Source organism: Alligator mississippiensis, chromosome 1, assembly GCF_030867095.1.
Source record: "Alligator mississippiensis isolate rAllMis1 chromosome 1, rAllMis1, whole genome shotgun sequence".
NCBI classification, from domain to species: Eukaryota; Metazoa; Chordata; order Crocodylia; family Alligatoridae; genus Alligator; species Alligator mississippiensis.
In genome coordinates, this window is record NC_081824.1 from 143,514,489 (window position 1) to 143,535,193 (window position 20,705).

The following is a 20,705-nucleotide window of genomic DNA, read 5'->3' on the forward strand; positions in this document are numbered from 1 at the left end:
ACTTAAATAGTTCTTCTTCCTCCACAGTGGTAAGTGTTCTGATGCATTTGTATACAGCAATCATATCTTATATTTTAGCTTTTGTTTCTCTAGATGACAAGGGGCTTCCCATTTTCCTAATCATTTTAGTAATCCTTTTTTGCACCTACTTGAATTTCATTTAATCTGCTTTGAACACGGCTGACCAGAACAGTTCACGTTGTTCCAGATGAGGTCTCACTAGAGCCTTTTATAATAGCATCAACACTTTATTTTTTGTCTCTACTTGAAATACCATGACTGCTACAAGATTACATTTCAGTGGGGATGATGTTGGTGCCTCACAGATATCCTGTGATTACCAATATTTCTCTTCCTCAATCATTTGTGATTTGAGTTCCCAACTTCTAGAATAAATTTTTATTATCATTCTCTAAGTGTGTGATCTTGCACCTTGTATTCTTACATTTCAACCCATTCTCAAATATTGTGTTTCTCAAGATCAATTAGTTCTTCCTATAACTTAGACAGCCATATCATAATATCTTTCATAGACCAACTGAGCTCCATCTTAAATGTTTGTGCTCACTATTCTTATTGGAAGCCTATTTCAGAACCTCACTCCTCCAGTGGATAGAAACCCTGTTTCCAATATAAGTTAATTCAGGGCTGTTTATATCCATTTGTTTGTGTGTCAACATTGTTTTTTAGCTTAAACAACACTTTTCTATTCTTATTATTTACCCCCCACCCTCAAAGTCTGTACGGATAATATAGACAACACTTGCAATAATCCCTCAACCCCTCTGATTTAACAAATAATATTCCATGTGGGATTATATCAAGTACTTTATGAAATTCTAGGGAAACTGATTCTACTGCATTTCTTTTGCCTCAAAAACTGGTTATTTTATTGAAGTAAAGACATCAAGTTAGTCTACTTTTGATGAACCATTTTTAATTTTCACTTATTTTCCATTTATTTCCATGTTTTAAAAGTCAGCTGATATAGCTTCTATATGGATGAATCCAGTCTATACAGCTGACCCCTAAACAGTTGTGTAAAGGCAATAAATATTTAAGAAACAACAGAAAGATGACCCTCAACCTGATAATCTAGTTCAATATCTTGTAAGAAACAATTGCCACTGAAGTTCGAATCCCTTTCCTCTGAGCCAATTGATACACTTGTGTATGAGACCACTATGTGATAGGTGGCAGACATAATCCTAATAACTAGACAATTTGAAAGGATAAGCAAAAGACCAAAAGATACCTGCTACCCTAGCAGTTCCTAAGGTCTGTTTAAATTGACTTCTTTCTTTTGTGACTTGGTGATTTTTAAAATTCTGTTTCCCATACCTCATCCTGAAATACCTTCAGCAAACAGTAAGAAGAAAGCAAAGATCCAAAGAGGTCATAATCAAACACGATGATAAGAGATTGGGAGAGAGGAAGAAAGAAGACACACCTTTTGTCAGCCTATTTCTAGCAGAGAAAATAATATGACTCCAAACAGATAATCCCACAGACCACTAACAAAAACTCACCATGTCTGGTGTCAAAACTAGCACTTGAAAGCTTTAGTTTTACTGATATTGAGACAATAACTGAAAAGTGAAGGGGAAGCACAACTGCACACAGAACTACCAAGGTAAAATGAATGCCCTCTAAAATGTGCTCTTTTTACATAACAGCAAAACACAGATGAAGAGGGCAATTTACCCCAGAAACAGGGTAAATTATCCCACACTGAACTCCATGCTGCTGTAAGTAAACTGCTTACTGCAAACTAAGCTAGTTTAAAAGCTGGCCCAGGCATCCCTATGCTATGCTGCAGTCTCCTCAAGTAGGGACTTGAGTGGAGTGTGGTGTCGTACAAAGCTGATCACCTTTTCCAGGATTAACACAAAAATAATGTGGGTGGCAAAAAACAAGGTGAAGTGGAAGGGGGAAGGGAATAGGGAGTGCTGGCCAAGGACACTTTGGTTCTTTGAAGGTGCATTTTTCAAAAACTGATCCCGCTAGGTTCTTATGAAGGAAGATCCTATGAGAACACCTAAATCATTAGAAATCAAACCAAAGAACATGTAAATCTCTCTCTTCTCAGTACTGCCCAGCATTAGATTAAATGCTGCAGAAACTGAGTCCTGCTGGGTTTCCCTGAGAGGTCAGGGACATCCTTCTGACAGCTCCTACTGTGGGAAATTGCTTCCACATTGGAACCGAGTCAGTAGATAACAAAACACTTACTTTATTTGTTCTCAGGGTGCTTGTATTTTTCTGCACTTGTCCTGCTTTTTTCTTTTGGACTACAGTTATAATAATGGCTTATTGTAATCAATTATAACAAGCATTTTATGAGAGAATTAGCAGGAGGAAAGAGAGAAAAATTAGAGGCCAAATGTCATCTCATATGATGTCTGAAGTAATTAGTTTCCTATTGCTGATGCCATGCGAATGATCAAGCAATTACCACCCATATATGCAATCCACTAACTGCTGATAGTGTTGCTACTTAAACTGAAAAATCAAAACAGCTGCTTTTCCCCTTTCCCACCAAGAGAAGAAGTATAAATTCACCATTACCATTAGCACACCGAAGGACCACCAGTCTGCACTCTGTGTGTGCCCTCGCCGGTTGACCACCTCTGGAGCCATGTACTCTATTGTTCCACAGAAAGAATAGGCTCTCTTGTCATGGTCAATGGCCTCTTTGCTTAGACCAAAATCTGGACATATGTTTTAAAAAAAGAGGAATTTGGTTAGGTCTTGATTTACAATCAGAAATGATCAAGTTAAGTTTAAACAGCACTTTTTTGTTAATGAGAAAGGAAACAGCTTATAGCAGGAAGTGAAGAATGTGAAAGCCATGTTTGTCTACAAAATATTTTACATGTACATAAATGCCAAAATGGAAGCTGGAGGTTGCACAGGACATGGTTATGTGTGAGCAATATTGCCAGCTAGTACATGCACTTTGGGGGATGTTCACTATAGAGTGGGTGATATCATTTTCCCACTTGCTCCTGAAGATATGGCCCTGAGATAGAAAAGAGAATTTAAACAAACAAAATGTTGTTGTACAAGCTGGACTGGAGCTGGGCACTGAGAATAACAACTGATTTTTTGCAAATAAAGTACCATGGAGAATATAATAATCACAAATTGACAAACATGAAGTAATACCCTTATAATATCACAATGCAACACACATCTCCATTCATGACATCTTTTCTAGTCTAACAATTTGAAAGATTTCATCTGGAACTAAAATTCATAATGGGAAGGTGTGTTGTTTTAAGGACTCATGGACTAGAAGGCTGAAGCTGGAAGTCATGGTCAGAAGCGCAGTTTTACCTGCAACATTTTATCTTAATGCAAACTTCCCTACTACATGCAAGTGAAGGATGAAGCAATGACCAGAAGAAAAAGGGCCACCTACTGAATTACCAGTACCACCTCTTGTTGCACCTAAATTTCTCTTGCAACCTTTTTCCAAATAGTGACCTAAGATCACAGCTTGAGGGAAAGTGACACATGGTACACAGTACAGTGGATTGGCAGGCTTGTACAAATCAAGTTGCAGTAACCACACACTGCTCTTTACATACCTGTAATCTTAATGTGGCCCTCTTCGTCTAGGAGGATGCTGGAAAGCAAACGAGAGAAAAACAGGATTAGGAAGATGCATGGTATACTTTAGAAACAAAACAAAACAAAAAAAATAAAGGCAAGTAAGGAAATATATAAAAATCAGACACATGCATAGTGGCCTGTATTTTTAGTTCCAAGTTAAAATAAAAAAATCCTCTGGAGTTCCTTTGCCTAAAACATGAATAACCTGTGAGGGCTGCACAAAGAGCCTCAATGATGCACTGAAATACCCTGAACATTTGGTTGGGAATTTCCAGTCCATGTAAATTAAGCCCAGAGGGTGCATCTACACGTGCACTTTAATGTAGACTTACTAATTAGCTTCACAGTAAAGCGTTACTGTCTACACGTGTGCTGGTATCTTATGGCAGAGTAAATAAGTAAGACGAAACACATGTGTGGACAGTGACAGGGGCTGAGTGGGGCACAAGGAAGCGAAAGTGTGGGGACTGCCTGTACACGGCTGTGCACTTTAGCACTCTTGTGCCCCAGCCAACCCCTCCACTGCTTGACGCCACCATGCGGGCCTCAGGGCTGACCCCCTGAGCCTGCTACCAGCCTAGGGCTGCTCTGCCCCAGCTCAAACTGCTGCTGTCTAGGGTATGTGCAAAAGCTGCACCTGGGAGCAGCTGACTCTGGCTGAAACAGCTCTAGAGTTTATAATGTCTCATTAACTGAATGTGCAGATGCACTCAGAAAGACCCAAGGTCTGCAGGAACAGACTCACAGTTTCTCCTTCTAGTTGCTCTTGAGCTCTAAGCTGCTGTGGCTGGACTGCTATTCGTATAGTTTATGGGTAATTTAGGCAACACTACACTAATCTGCAGCTGCTTTACAACTACAATGTAGTCATGTCCCAGGAAGTGCAGAGTAAGTGGACTTTCCCTCTTTTTAAGATCAGATGCATTTCATAAGAGGACCCCACCCACTTTTTGGGTATATCATTATTAAATGTCAAACAAACAAAAACTAAAAAGACATACAGACTTCCATGAATAAATAAAAAAATTTGGATTTAAGGCAGGTATTGTCAATACTCTCAATGCTGCAGGTACTTAAGAGAAGGTGTTTTTATCAAGTAGGATTTAGGCAACAGATAGATCTATGGGCACAGTGTAATAGATCAGTAAAAGGAGGGTACCATATAATACCAAAGAATGGAGGGAAATATTTTTTCTACACTGACCCCAAATATTTTTTTTTAATTTTCCCATCAAAACAAAAACCTAGAAAAAACAGTGGGGAGAGGTCATAGTTTTGGAGAGTTTTAAACTTTTAAAATTAAAGTAACTTTGGAGCCAAAATGTCATATTTCAATTGAAAAATGAAAGGAAAATCAAAATATTTTGTTTAAAAATGATTAAATAAGTAGGCTAAGTACAGACAGTCAAAACTCCTGAGGCTGAATTGATTCAATCTTTACAGGTTAGTCTAAGTTGCATAAATTGAACTGATAAGCAAGTGAACAGACATTCACTTTTGGTTCCAGAAATGCAGCCACATATCTTCAGTGGCCCAGGCCAGAAGCCTGAGGGTGCTAGAGCATGTCTCCCTGCTGGGCCAAGGCTATCCCACCCACCCTGTGAGAGGGATTGCAGGGGAGGTACCAAGCCTCCTGGGATGCTGGGGAACTATGAGTTAACTTGAATCTGGAGGGAATCTGGAACAGAAGTTCAGTAAACTGATTTGACCTAAGTCACTTAAGTCTGATACTACATCCATCCAGGTTTATCTTAAACTAGTTTCAGCCATTTTGAAAGTAGGTTATGCGCACTGAATTTCTGTTGTTTTACAGATTTGAACTGGTTTCCAATCAGTCATTATAGTGGTTTATGTGTAATTTTTGTCCCTAGCCATAGAGTTCAACTTTTCCCATTGTTTTTTTTTTCATTTTCCTCAGTTGAAAATTTAATCGGATGAATTGAAAATGAACTTTCAGAATACTTCAACCGACCCAAATACTCATTTCTGATGGAAAAACATTACTCGTATTGCTCCACTCTAATCCTATTCCCTTGAGCCTCATCTGTTGATTAACACAGTTAATACTGTACCATTTATGCATACCTTAGGAGTTCCAGACTCAGGAAATAAATGTTGCCATCTTGAAGGGAGGTATTGCAAAAAGGATTCATTTAGGCTGTGTTGCTTTCTAACTTATCTTTACAGTATGAAAAGCATAACACAAAGTATTTCATCTAATTGCTGACTCACTTCCTGGAAAAGATTTAATTGGTAGTCCCTGATTGCCTCTGGTTTTTAAAGATGTCTTCCTTCCTCTTTTCATGCTATTAGGGATGTTTTAACCCCAGTATCCCAGCCATATTCCATCATGAAATCCAGTCACCCAGCCACCTAAACTTTCTTTCCAGTCCAACTAAATCATTTTTTGCTACCTGCCCACATTTAGTAGATAATGTTTGTGTGTATTGTTTAACAGATATTTTCATCAGTGAAGATAACTTTCTCCCAGCAATGCGTAATATGATTTCTATTTATAGGCAATTGTGAAATATTTCAGTATTCCAAACAGATTTGTGAAGAAAAAGTGGAGAGGTTTTTGTTTTTTTTAATGAATTCAAGTATAGGAAAACACTGCACAGCTGTCTACACTTATGTGTATTTTTTGGCAGAATGGAGGTAACAAATGTAAAACTTTAGTCTTGCAGCTGATCTCGGGGGTACGTACATTTGTTCCATGCTGACACTGTTTCAGAGGGACACTATGACCTTTCTGTGATAATTTTTCCTGATCACCTTAGTTTTTAGCTTGGAAACAGAAATGAATGAGGTAGACTTGTGACTTGGAGCAATTTTTCAGTATATTATGTTTGTTGCCCTAATGAGATTGGTGTCCTTTTAATCAACAAACAGATGAAACGGTTTTCTCTTTTCAAGCCTGTCAAGTGTGGAGTCTGTCATGCTATCTGGCTTTATACTCTGAAACATTCAGATCACCCTAACACATATTTAAAAGACAGCATAATAGAAGCAACACTGATAGATTAGCATGTACTAGCATTAGCATCTTACTCCATTAAGATGTTGTCTTTGCACTGAAATACAATTAAAAATGGATGATCTTCTGTAGTGCTATTGCAGGCAGGGAACAGGCTTTTACTGTGTATAATTCAATAATAAAGGCTAACAGCTGAGTCACTATTATTTGTTCAATAATTAAAGCTGCTTCTCCTCCACACTCCCTCCCATGTCCTTGAGGCAGCATGATTTTTTAATCTAGCAGTGTAACGGACATATTTAAACATGCCCTAGTGACTGCTTCCTTTCAAGAGGATCCCATTTTAAGTAGAGAATAGAGTCATAAGCTCCATCATCCATGTGATTTAGTCAGAAGCACACATGCACTAATCACAGAGTTTTGACCCTGAAAGAGAGTAAAAAAAATCCCCTTGCCTTCCCCTCCCTCCCCTGAAATTTTTGCCCTGAAGCCCAGGGCAAACCTTCCATAGTAGAAATCCAAGGTTGTAAGCTCTGTAGTGATTGCAGGCATGCTACCACCTACTTGCAGAGCAGGACAGCAAGACCACCCTAATATTCTCACTAGAGACATCAACAGTATGCAGCTGATTTGGTACTGTAACACGCATGCTACTTTTTCCTTACATGACCCATGGCTTTCATATTCCCATGTCCCTTGAACAGTACATAGCAATGGCTTGGAACTAATGTTAAAACAGCCACTAGGCTGCACTGTCAAGGACGAACAGGGGGAAAAATATGCAGTGGACTGTCTGACAATGGCGCCCTTGTCCTCACACATATTTTAATAAAAATTAACAAAACTGGTTTTTGGGATCAAAGGAGTAAGAGCAAGGATAGAATATGGTAATCTAATGGAAGAGTATCTGGCATAAACCACTGAAGTTAAAATTTTACTAGGCCATCTGAATTGTTTTTCGTGACTTATAGTACTATGGCATAATCAATATGAGAAATTAAATACCAGTTGCAGCAACACATTGTATAGCCCTTTGTCTCCTTTTTCAAGACTCCTGTAAATCCTACAACTTTAAGGCACTGTACCATGGTTTTATTTATCAGTGGGTATATCTACATGTGCAATTAATGTGACTTGATCAGCACAAACAGCATTGGAGTTTAAGTCAACTGTTCCCAGGCACAGGATTTCACAATGTCCCCGAAACCACAGTAGTTCGAGCTGGGGTAGAGCAGCCCTGGGCTGGCAGCAGGCTTAGGGGCCCAGCCCTGGGATCTGGGTGGCAGTGTTGGGTAACAGAGCTAGGGACAGACATTACACAGAAAGGGCGCATCCACATGAGTGTGCATGTGCACCTTGCAGTGTCTTGAAGCCCTTTGAGACACTGCAAGAAGTGCATGTGGGAATGAAAAAACATTCCCCACACTGCAAATTTGCAGCCCGGGGGCAAAATCAGACCCCTGGATATCCAGGGGACAAAAAAACCCACGGGGGAAAAAAGTGGGGCAGGACACAGATCCAGACTGTGCCCTGAGGCAACCAGAGGCTTAGTCCTCCACGAAGACACTCTGGTAGCCAGGCAGAGTGTCTCTATGGCTGGCCCTCGCCCCGGTGCAGAAGCATGCTGTTTGCCAGGGCAGGGAGCTGGACCTCAGCTCCTGCTGGTAAGTAGGGGATGGGGGGGTGGAGGAGGGGACCATGGGAATACCATGCCGGTCCCTCCCCAGCCCCCCCGATCACTGCCCTGCCCGGACCCATCCCCCACAAGACCCCCCGAACCCCCGGTGGTTTCCCCACCCAGCCCATTCCCCCGCCTGCTCCCCAGTTGCAGCCCCACCTGGCCCCATCCCTTGCCTGCCCCCTGGCCCCCCCGATGGCTGCCCCACCCAGCCCCATTCCCTGGATGATCCCCCAGATCCGCATCCAGCCCCATTTCCTGGTTGCCCCCCCAGCCCCCACTGATGGCCCCTGCCCAGCCCCAGCATCACAGCAATTAAAAAAAAAAAAAGCCCACACTCACTGGCAGTAGCAGCTGCTGTTGGGGTCACTGGGACCTCGTGGTAGAGCCAGCCCCCACGCAGCATGGGGCTGGGTTACAGCTGCAGCAGCCCCAGCTGCCTGACAGTGCACAGAGCTGCATAGCGCCCTGCCAACCCTGGCCACACCCATGCAATGGGGCAGTGGTAGTGCGGGTGCCAGGCGGCTGGGGCTGAGCCCTGCTGCCCTGCACTGCACAGGGGGGCTCTGCCATGAGGCCTCAGTGACCCCCCCCCCCCCCATGGCAGCTGCTACTGCCAGTGAGGGTGGGGCTTTTTGAGTCCTGGACTGGTGGGGCCAAATGGGTAGAGCATCAGAGGTGGGGTTGGGCGGTGCTGATCGAAGAGCCCCACTACTCCCCACTGTGTGGAGGGGCTCTGCCACAAGGCCCCAGAGCCCCTGCTGTGAGGTGAGTGTGAGGCTTTTTTTTGTTGTTGTTTTTAAGTGCCAGGAGGCTGGGGCTGGAGTAGCCATTGGAGGGGCTGGGGGTGCATGCAGGGAATGGGGCTGGACAGGACAGCCATTGGGGGTCTGGAGGAGTGGGCAGGGGGTGGGGCCAGGCAGGGCAGCAATCCAGGAGGCTGGGGAAGTAAGTGGGGGTGGGGCATGTGGTTCCTGCAGGGGAGGTGGTAGCCCCTACATGGGCTATGTGCTGCCGTGGCGGGGGGGGGTGCTGTGGCCCCTGTGGGGGGAAGCAAAACAGATAGGTATTTAGAATTCATTTTATTATGATGACAGAGACAGTGGTAGCCTTCCAAACTGCCCAACTGATCGCTGTCTCTCTGTCTGTCACTCTCTCTCTCTCTCTGTATATAGTGGTCTTTTGTTTTACTTGTGGAGGAACATGGATTTCAGGGTATTTTACAGAGTGACTTTGGGATTTTTTTATCAGGGATTTTTCAGTTTTCAAATAGAAAACACCAGAATTCCTGCTAGGGAGGCAAGTGGCAGGACCCAGGCAGAGTACCCTGCTCAGAGCTGGCACCTTGGACCCAGCTGGAGGTGACTGACCACCTGGCCAACTGGGGCCAGGAGGACATTCTTTGACAGTTCAAAGCAGGTCACCACACTGGGAACATCTTTTGGGTGATAGCTGCCCAGATGGCTGGGCAGGGGGCACACATGGCAGTAGTGCCACACAAAGGCCAACTCTACAGCCACAGCTCACTGGCAGCTGGCCCAGACTGGCATATGCCTCTACTGACTGTGCAGTCCCCATCTAGGTCTGGCAGGTGCACAGCAGGTCACAGCCAGGCAGCAGCCCCGACTGCCAGACTGCTGCAGTGGGTAGAGGGTGCAAGGAACTCTCAGGGCTGCTTCAGCAGTCCAGCTGGCACAAGGGGTAGTGTCCGCAGGTACCCCAGGCTGGGCCCCAGAAGCTCCTGAGAGCAAGTAGGCCTGAACTACTTGATAGGGCAGCTTTTTATACTGCTGGGGACAGCACAGGTGCTGGCCCTAGGCTCTAGCTCCCCCCGGCTGCAGATCCAGGAGGAGCCAGGCAGGGTTATTTTGCCCCAAATGACACAATTTGCCCCACACCAAAGTGCATGTCCGGGCATACACACTGAGGAAAAAAGCCCCAGCTCAGATTTGCACCATTTCTATTTGAGCTGCTGCAAGCGCATGTGGACGCACCCAAACCAATTTAAGTGATCAGAACCTGGTTTAAATCTGTAACAGAACAGGTGTTCAGTGCACATAAACCAGTTTCAAAATGGCTGAAACCAGTTTAAGATAAACCTGGTTGAATGTATGTGCCCGCCTCCATTCAGTTAGGCACTCCCATGCAGCCTTCGCTCGGACTAGGGATCGTGTCTGTCCTAGGCTCGCAGGTGGACCCCACAGGCTACCCCTGCTGATGTCAGGGGGTCCCCTTAATTCACCTGCCACGACTTGGGATGTCACCTCAGTGGATGGGTTCCCCCTTGGGGCAGCCTCCAGGGTCGCTGCGCCTCCCAACGGGCACTCACGGGGCTTCAACCTCCCGTACACCCCAGCCACTCGCCACCTTGGGTTGCTGATCTTCAGGCCCCTTTTTGGTGTCTTCATCTCTTCCCCAACTCTTGCCCATGGCTCACCTGCTGCGTGCCCAGGTCTTTGGGCCCGGTATGTGGTCCGTGAGGACCTCCGGCCTGGTCCTTCCAGTAAGGCTCCCTATCGTTCTAAACTAATCACCCTGTGACGTTATGTGCTTAATCCCACCACCGAGCTAACCGAGGTTCCTAAGCTAATGGACCAGGAAGCCCGCAAGGGTGCCTCTGGCCTCTGGGCCGCGTGGTTCGCCCTGGGCTCAGGTTCCACCACCCAGGTGGCTCACCCACTGGGGTGTTGAATCCCCGCCTCTTCCCACGGATGCTGTGGGCCGCGACGGTCCACTGTCCAGCCCTGCTTCGGGTCTTCATCCGCCCCTTGGTGTGGCCCGACGAGGCCCCGTTGGACCCGCCCCTCTAGTACCTTTTCTCCAGATCCTCTGCGGGGCGCTGCTGCTGGCTCCGCTGCGAGTGCAGCTGCTGGTACCCCTGTCGGCGTTGCCCCACCTTCTGCCGGTTCTCCAGCTGACTCTGCTGCTGGCGTTGCAATCAGCTTCCCTGCCGCCTCTGCTGCTAATGTTGCAGTCAGCTTCCTTGTCGGCTCTGCTACCGATGATGCAGCTGGCTTCCTGGCCGGCTCTGCTGTCGGCGTTTCTGCCGACTCTCTCGGAGCCTCTCCTAGCTCCGCCCCCGGCTTTCCACGCTGCTGGGCGCAGTGGCTGATTCCCTCTGAGTGAGGGCTCTTCGCTCCAGCCTCCACGCATCAGCCGCCCCTCCGTCTCATCGGGGCCGCTTTTTATGTCTCCCGGGCGGCGTCTCCCGCCCACGCTGCTCGGCCACAGCTGGATATATGTGCGGCTAATCACTTTCACCGGTGGTTTCGCCGCGTGCCTCTCCTCCGGCTCTTCAGGCTCTACGGGAGGTAAGTGGGGCTCTCTTTTGGCCTGGGGCCCTCCTGCCACCCTAGTTCCCCTGGGACAATGTAGTATCAGACTTAACTGATTTGGCTCAAACCAGTTTATGCCATGTCTGTCCCTAACCCCTTGCTGGTTTAAACTAAACCAGACACCCCTAGAATCCTGACATGCTCTCTGGGCTGGGCAGGTTCTCTGCTCCACAGCAGAGCTGGCCCCTTCCCTCTGCTTTTCCCCGTGCCCCCCTCTCCCACTCACCACTTTCTGCTTAAACAAAGATCCCTTCCTTACCTCTCCCACAGCATGGACAGTGACCAGCATGTGGTCTGCTAGCTAATGCTGTGTAAGGCAGATAGAGCAATGTCCTCTTAGGGCTTTTTGGAGGTAATTAACTCTTCAACTGGTAATGTCCCTGCATTGCTTCCTCCACAAAAAGCTGTTTAAGAGCTCGTAATGAGCGAGGCTTTGTTTTCTGATGGAGCGTTAAATGCTGATAACAGAGCTGATAAATTCTCTGTTATCAAGAAGAGGGAGGGGAACCCCATCCTAATCACACTGTCCTAACTGGGCCTGGCCATGGTCCCCTCAGCTCCCTGCAAAAGGGAAGGGAGGGCTGCTTTAGCACCCTCCAGATTCTAGCCTGAGCCACTGCAGGCATGTGCTAGCATTTCCGGGATGTCTGTCTGGGTTACAAACTGATTTAGCTTAGCCAGGTTAGACTAACCTGCAAAGATTGAATCAATTCAGCTTCAAGCTTTTTGAATGCCTGTCCTTAGCTTAGAAGGGCTGGCTGGGGCACAAGAGTGCTAAAGTGTAGAGCCATGCGGCAGGCAGCCCCCTGCAGTTTAGCACCCTCATGCCCCATCCAACCCCTGTCACCATCTACACATGCATTTCAGTGGAGTAAGTAACTGTGCCATAAGATAGTACTGTCCCTAACTACTATCTTACAGTAGAGTTAATTTAGTTTACTGAGTCCTAAAACCAGCACACATGTAGATAGTGATGCTTTACTGTACAGCTAATCAATCAACTTTGCAGTAAAGGGCATGTGTAGATGCATCCAGACTGAGGAAAACAAGAAGGAACTTAGCTTGAAATGTCTTAATATCTGTCACTGAGCATCTGAAGGGTTTGTTTTTGTAGAACAAATAAGCTGCTTTCTTCCACAGAGAATCTGGATCCTCTACACTGAAACGTTTTTGTAAATCAAATGAGACATTTGGTAATTCCTGATGTCTCTGACCTCAAGACAACATTATCACATGTGCACAAATTTCTAAAAAAAGTTCTTTACCAATTCAGCAATACTATTTTAATGAAAGAATTGAGAAACGTTTCTTACAATGTAAACAATTTAGTTCTCTTTGCTTATGAATAAATATACTTGGGAAACAAAGTGCAAACAATCTATGACTAGAAGGAAACATTACTCAATTACTCAACTTTTGGTAAGTTTGTGAAGCAGTCAACATGCCTGACACTAATTATGCTGACAACATTCAGTATATCTTACCAGTGACTGTGGAAAAAAGCTGCTTCTTTCATTGTTACTTTGGTTTCCTCTTTCCCTGCCCTACCATTGTATAGTTCCTTTTTATCCTGTGGTGACCAACCAGAGCATCTGTCCCAGCACGAGAATGACAGTCCCCAAAACTCTCGTGCTGTGGCACCAACAGAACAAGTGTACGGAACTTATGCAGTGGCAGAAGCAGCAGTAGCCAGCGTGAGGGGAGCATCCAGGGTCAGGTACAGCAACTTTATACCATGATAACTGTCCACATTGGAGGTGTGATCTGGTTTAACTATTTTCTGGCACACTTAAAGCTGTACTGACTTTTGTGCATAGACAGGGCCTTAGGAGCACTGATAACATCAAAAGGACTCCTTCTATAGCTTTTATTAGTTGCATGCTTTCATGTTCATTTATAATGGGAAAAGCTTATAGCACGCTCTATGATTCAGGTTGCCTGACAACCCCTTGTAGGGCCTTGTTTCACCTTGCTTATAACTTTGTGAAACTGTAATACTTTGGGTTGAAATTTCCCTACTGGGCATCTGACTTAGGCTGAGTGTGTGCATGAGCATGCGTGTGTGTGTCTGTGTGCAAGCCCATGCAAGTATGTATACAAATTTCAGCCTAAAAAGGTTCAGCCATTTTCAAGAATGAGAATAAGGAAAACAAAACAAAACAAAACATAACATAACATTTTGTCAGTGTTAGAAGATTCTGGTGATATTGTCTTTCCAATGCTCTAGAATCTCCATGTTTTGGAACAATGATTTGTCATTTGGCAGTGACTGGTGCTTGCATCCTGTATCTGCTTTTTGGTATCTCTGAAAAATCCATCCACATTCAGCTAAGTTAGGAACCTTTGAAAAACTGCAATAGCCATACGTTCAGGAGCACCTGCACGGGGTGGGTGGAGAGTGTTGGCAGCTCTCGGCTGCCTGCACTCTCCCACTACAAAGCAGATGTTCACTGCTAAACAGTAGCACAAATTAATACCATCTTTGTCACAGCCACAAATTTGAGCACTTGTGGCCCAGCAAGGGGCATACATATCTGCTTGCTCAGCCTTTGTGCCACCATAATATTTTTTACGGTGGCACAAAGGTGACAAAAGGTGAAGTCTATTCCACCCTCTGATTACTGATCTTCTTCACTATGCTGTTAGCAATGACGTATGAACCCCCTGGCAAAAGTGTTTGGTGCCCTCTAGTACTGGTCCACTATCCCTGCTATCAGATCATAGAATCACAGAAGCAGGGTCAGAAGGGACCTTGTAGATCTTCAAGTCCGACCCCCTGCCTGGGCAGGAGGAAAACTGGGCTCAATCGACCCCAGTCAGGTAGGCATCAAGCCGCTTCTTAAAGACCCCCAGGTAGGAGCCAGCACCACTTCCCTTGGAAGCTGGTTCCAGATCCTAGCCGCCCTAACTGTGAAGTAGTTCTTACGGATGTCTAATCTAAACCTACTCTCCAACAACTTGTGGCCGTTATTCCTTGTTATCCCTGGGGGCGCTAGGGGAAACAAGGTCTTCCCCAAACCCTTCTGGTCCCCCCTAGTGAGTTTATAGACAGTCACCAGGTCCCCCCTCAGCCTTCTCTTGTGAAGGCTGAACAGGTTCAGGTCCTGTAAACTCTCATCGTAGGGTCTGCCCTGCTGTCCCCGGATCATGAGGGTGGCCCTCCTCTGGACCCTCTCAATGTTGTCCACATCCCTCTTGAAGTGGGGTGCCTTCTGAACAGGTTGCTTTTCACCCCGTCGTCCAAATCACTGATAAAGAAATTGAACAGTGCGGGCCCAAGGACGGAGCCCTGGGGGACTCCGCTACCCACTTCCCCCCAGGTTGAATATAATCCATCTACTACCACCCTCTGAGTATGATCCTTCAGCCAATTCGCAATCCATCTGACTGTGTAGGTATCGATGCCACAGTCGCCTAGTTTTTTAATGAGGATGGGGTGGTCGACAGTGTCAAAGGCCTTGCTGAAGTCCAGAAAGACTACATCCATGGTGACACCTGCATCCAATGCTTTTGTGACCTGATTGTAAAAGGCAATCAGGTTGGTCTGACATGACCTGCCCCTAATGAAACTGTGCTGGCTGCCCTTGAGCATCATCCCCGATGCCGGCCCATCACAGATGTGCTCCTTGATGATCTTCTCAAAAGAGTTTCCCCAGGATTGAGGTAAAACTGACGGGCCTATAGTTATTCCAAGAGCTCACATATCAGAGGTCTGTTGTGTGAATCTAAAGGTACCAACCCTGCAGAAAGACTAGGTGGGTACCAATACCAAAGCATACTTGCTGGAATTTCATGTTTTCCCAACTGTTTTCAGGAGGTGAGAGGAGAATATGCTTGACCAATGTGAAATGGGATAACAGAAACTGGCTGGAAAAGTGTGCACAACAGCTAAATTCAAAGACCATTATTAAGGGCACGAAGTCAAGCATCCCAAAGTAAGGAAATGTAAGATTTAAAGTAGCCGGGATTACCTTAGCTTGTCCCCTTGGCATACATGCATCATGATTCAATCTTCAATGACATGATCATATATGATTTTGTACACAGATTCCACTCAGTTCACAAGATTGAGAGTATTCAAGGAATTATCAGGGTTGTACAGTGCTGGATGCTGTTGTTTGTAGGAACCCTGCCTCATTTGTACAAGTTGGACAGTATGTAGTGAATAAGGCAAGGGACTGCAGGTAGATAAAGAATGGTCCCATATTCAAGGCAATTGAGTTCATAGAACCATCAAAGTATAGAAAATTAGGGTTGGAAGGGATGTTAGGAGCTCATCTAGTCCAACCCACAGACATCCAGTTCTGTCCTGAAGAACTGGATTTTACCTTTGCTGCTCCTTCAGAGTTTCTATGTGGTAGTATGTCGCTTATACCAGCCTTTTTTTTTTTTTTTTTTTAAACAAATGGTCACTAGTTGATAACTAATTGGTCACTAATTCATCAGTTTCTAACTGGCTGGGGTGCTGAGCCCTCACAACTATAATCAAAATCAATGGAACATGTACTCCAAGGATATGAAGTGCTATAGCACGGGTGGGCAATTATTTCAGGAGGAGAGCCGCTTACTGAGTTTTGGCAAGCCATCGAGGGCTGCATGACAGGCAGCCAGGGGCAGATAAATACTAATTTTCTTAATTTTTTAGGGGCCCCACGGGCCAGATAGAATGGCCTGGCAGGCTGCATGCAGCCCACCCCTGTGCTATGGAATGCTAAGTATTCTGAAAAAAATCAGCCTCAAACTGCAAGAGGCAAGGATTTTTGTGGCTGATATCTTTTACTGGACCAACTGAATCACTGGGATAGATTTGGACAAGCTTTCAAAGGTGGTGAACTCTTCTTCAGGTCTGCACTGCATGAAAAATCTTGTCTAAGTTGATCCCAATGTTGCAGTTGGTCAAATAAAATATATCACCCACAAAAATCTTTGTGTTGCACATATTTCTGGAATCATCAGAGCTACAGCAACACTACAAGTCTCAAACTTGGTGCCCAAAATTAGTGGATACTTTTGACCTTTATCCCTCTATGGCCAGTTTTTATTTTATTTTTTATATAAAAAAAAAAATCACTGACATAGATCAACAAACTTTACTTCCCCTTAACTATTTTGTTATATAGATTTACATTAGGATTATTTCAGGTGTTGGTCTGAAGCAGGAGGAGATAAAGAATGTGCCAACTATCAAGAGAAAGAAAAGTATCAAAGTGAACTCTAGCATATGATTCCCAGTAAAAAATTCAGAAACAACAATTAAATGTACTGTACTTATTTACTAGCTTCTCTATGATACTCATGACTGTAGTTTCAAATTTCTTAGCAAACATGAACAAATTAATCCTCTAAACAAAACTGCATAAAAGAGTTGCTGGCAGACAGCAATATAAAAGCACATGGCATTTATAGTTATAGGATGACAGATGTTCTCTTATTTTGATATTATGTAATAAAGCAATACACATATTCTTTTATTACTCTAATTCAGTGGGTGGCTTTCCGCATTTGATGAAATATCTGGTTCTTAGTTTCAGTCACTTAAACAAAAATTACTGGAAGTTTTAGTCATCTGTGAAATGGTCTTTTGTCCAAATGACTAAGTTTCAATCATGTCATTCTAATGGTTTACCAAAATGAAAGCAACATATACATGCAATTGCAACTAAAGTTTATCTTACATTGTGTTTTCTTTGTGGACAAATATTTTTTTCCTTTCTTCACCTCCTCACACCTATAAAACCCAGCTTCCAGTATAATTGGTCTCTCATTTCTTTCAGAAACTGAAAAAACTAATCACACACCTTTCTAAAGAAATAATTGCATATTATTGAAATTACATGTCATTAAAGGGAAAAGCATTGCCATGTTATAGTTCATAGAATCATAGAAAATAAGGGTTGGAAGGGACCTCAGGAGGTCATTTTGTCCAACCTCCTGCTCAAAGCAGGACCATCCCCAACCAGATCATCCCAACCAAGGCTTTGTCTAGCTGGGTCTTAAAAACTGCCAGGGATAGGGAGTCCATAGCCTTTCTGGGTAACCTGTTCCAGTATTTTACTACCCTCCTAGTGAGAAAGGTCTTCCTAATATCTAACCTAAACTTCCCTTGCTGCAACTTGAGACCAACTGATCCTTCTGTCATCTGCCATCACTGAGAACAGCTTAGCTCCAGCCTCTTTTCAACCCCGTTTCAACTGCTTGAAGTCTGCAATTACTTCCCCTCTCAGTTTTCTTTTCTCCAGACTAAATAAGCCCAGTTCCCTCATCCTCTGCTCATAAGTCATGTTCCCCAGCCCCCTAACCATTTTCGTTGCCCTCTGCTAGACTCCCCACAATCTGTCCACATCATTTCTGCAGTGGGGAGCCCAAAACTGGACACACCTCCAGATGTGGCCTCACCAGTGCTGAAGAGAGGTGAAAAATCACTTCCCTCAATCTGCTGGCAACACTCCTACTAATGCAGCCCAGTATGCTGTTAGCCTTCTTGGCAACAAAGGCACACTGTTGGGTCATACTCAGCTTACTGTCCACTGTCCCAGCTACTTTTCTGCAGAGCTGCTGCTTAGCCAGTTTGCCCCCAGCTTCTATCAGTGCATGGGGTTGCTCCGTCCTAAATGCAGGACTTTACACTTGTCCTTGTTGAACCACATGAGATTTCTTTTGGCCCAATCCTCCAGTCTGTTGAGGTCTCTCTGAATCCTAGCCCTACTCTTCAGTGTATCTCCCAGTCCCCACAGCTTGGTGTCATCTGCAAACTTGCTGAGGGTGCACTACTTCCCATTTTCCAGGTCACTGATGAAAATGTTGAACAAAAACAGCCCCAGGACCAACCCCTGAGGGACTCCACCTGATACCAGCTGCCAATTAGACATTGAGTCATTGACAACTACTCTCTGAGCCTGATGATCCAGCCAGTTTTCTATCCACTTTACTGTCCATTCATCCAACCTGTACTTACTTAGCTTTCACGCAAGAATGTTGTGAGAGACCATATCAAAAGCCTTGCTAAAGTCAAAGTATATCACATCCACTAGTTTCCCCATATCCACAGAGCCAGTCATTCAAATATAATAAAGGGCTTAGTCTGTTTGGCTGTGTGTCTGTCTGTTCGTAATGTTTTTGGTCAACTGTGCATGTGCCGCCAAGAGGATGGGTGGCAACTGACTGGGGAGGATGGCGATTTGCTGAGGATGCAGAGACGGAGGTGGGCAGGGGTGGAGGCAGACGTGCATGCACCCAACAGCCGGCAGGGAGGGGGAGGCATTGGGGATGGAGGGGAGTAGGGAGGGGAGGGGAGGCAGGGAGGTGGGGGGAAACCCCGCTGGCTCAGGGAAGGATGCGGAGGCAGGTCTGGGGAGGAAGCCCCCATGCCGGTGGCTGGAGGAGGAGGCAGCGATGGTGCAGAGAGTGTTTATATGGCTGGTCCCAAAGGGTGAGCGGGGGGCGACCATGTAAACACTCCATTATTGTAAATCCATCATTCATGATGAGCAATTGGCTAGTGTCATCATAAAGGAAATCAGAGTGATCAGGCTTGACTTGCCTGGTGAATCCATGCCAACTGTTCCTAATTACCTTCTCCTCCAAGTGCTTAGAAATAGATTCCTTGAGGATCTGCTCTACGATTTTTCCAGGGACTGAGGTGAGGCTGATAAGTCCTCCTTCTTCCCTTTCTTAAAGATGGGCACTATATTTGCCCTTTACCAATCATCCGGGTCCTCTCCTGATTGCCACAAGTTCTCAAAGATGATGGCCAGAGGCTCTGCCATCACTTCAGCCTCAGCATCCTTGGGTGCATCCCATGGACTTGTACATGTCCAGCTTTTCTAAATAGTACCTAACATATTCTTTTGCCACTTTGACTACTCACCTCCTCCCCAAACTGTGCTGCTAGGTGCAGTAGCCTGGGAGCTGACCTTGCCTGTAAAGGCTGAGGAGAAAAGGCAATAAGCCTTTAATCCTTGAGCCTTTTTTGTATCCTCTGTCACTAGGTTGCCTCCCCCATTCAGTAAGGGACCCATACTTTCCCTGACACATTCAGAAATCCTTCTTGATACCTTTTACATCCCTTGCTAGGTGCAACTCCAATTGCGCTTTCACCTCCCTGACTTCATTTCTGCGTGCCAGAGCAATACTCTTATACTCCTTCTTAGTTGTTTCTCCAAGTTTTCACTTCTTACAACCTTCCTTTTTGTCATTTATCTCACTGAAGAGTTCCCTGCTAAGATAAGCTGGTTTTCTGCAATACTTGCTATTCTTCCTGGACATTAGGCTGGTTTGTTCTTATGTCCTCAGTAAGGCTTCTTTAAAGCACAGCCAGCTCTCTTGGCTTCCTCTCCCCCTCAGACTGGCTTCCCAGGTGATTCTGCCCATGAGTTCCCCAAGTGAGTCAAAGTCTGCTTTTCTGAAGTCCAGTTTTCTGTGAGTCTTCTGAAGTCTGCTTATTCTGCTGCACTCCATCCTTTCTTCAGGATCCTGAACTCAAGCATCTCATGGTCATTGCTGTCCAAATTGCCATCCACTACTACATTGCCCTCTAATTTTTCCCTGTTTGTGAGCAGCAGGGTCAAGAAGAGCATAGTTCCTAGTTGGCCACTCCAGCACTTGCACCAGGAGATTGTCTCCAACAGTCTGCAAAAACTTCCTGGATTGCCTGTGCACTGATCTATTGCTCTCCCACCAGATATCAAGGTGATACAAGTCCCTCAAAAGAGCTAGGGTCTGTGATCAAGAAACTTCTACTAGCTGTTTGAAGAAAGCCTCATCCACCACTTCCTTCTGGTCTAGTGGTTTATAGCAGACAACCACCACAATGTCACCCTTGTTGCTCTCCCCTCTGATCCTAACCCAGAGACTTTCAACAGGCCTATTTCCAGTCTCATACTGGAGCTCGGAGCAATTATACAGCTCTTTAACATAAAGCTAAACTTCTCCTCCTCTTCTCCCCTGCCGGTCCTTCTTGAACAGTTTGTACCCATCCATACCAGTGCTCTAGTCATGCAAGCTACCCCACCAAGTCTCTGTTATTCCAATCGCATAGTTCTGTGACTGTGCAAGGATTTCCAATTCTTCTTGCTTTTTTCCCAGGCTACGTGTATGC

At 45.2% G+C, this 20,705-nt stretch overlaps 1 protein-coding gene across 4 annotated transcripts in view; it reads right to left on the bottom strand.

Moving 5' to 3' along the window:
• The window catches only part of RPS6KA2 (ribosomal protein S6 kinase A2), a 534,307-nt gene that overhangs the window by 105,566 nt on the left and 408,036 nt on the right, over positions 1–20,705 (bottom strand). For all 4 annotated transcript variants that reach the window (XM_059714848.1, XM_059714854.1, XM_019479851.2 and 1 more), the window contains 2 exons: positions 3,594–3,631; positions 2,569–2,711 (listed from right to left, as the gene is read on the bottom strand). In XM_059714848.1, coding sequence (XP_059570831.1) covers positions 2,569–2,711; positions 3,594–3,631 — 181 coding nt within the window. The remainder of the gene's footprint in view (positions 1–2,568; positions 2,712–3,593; positions 3,632–20,705) is intronic.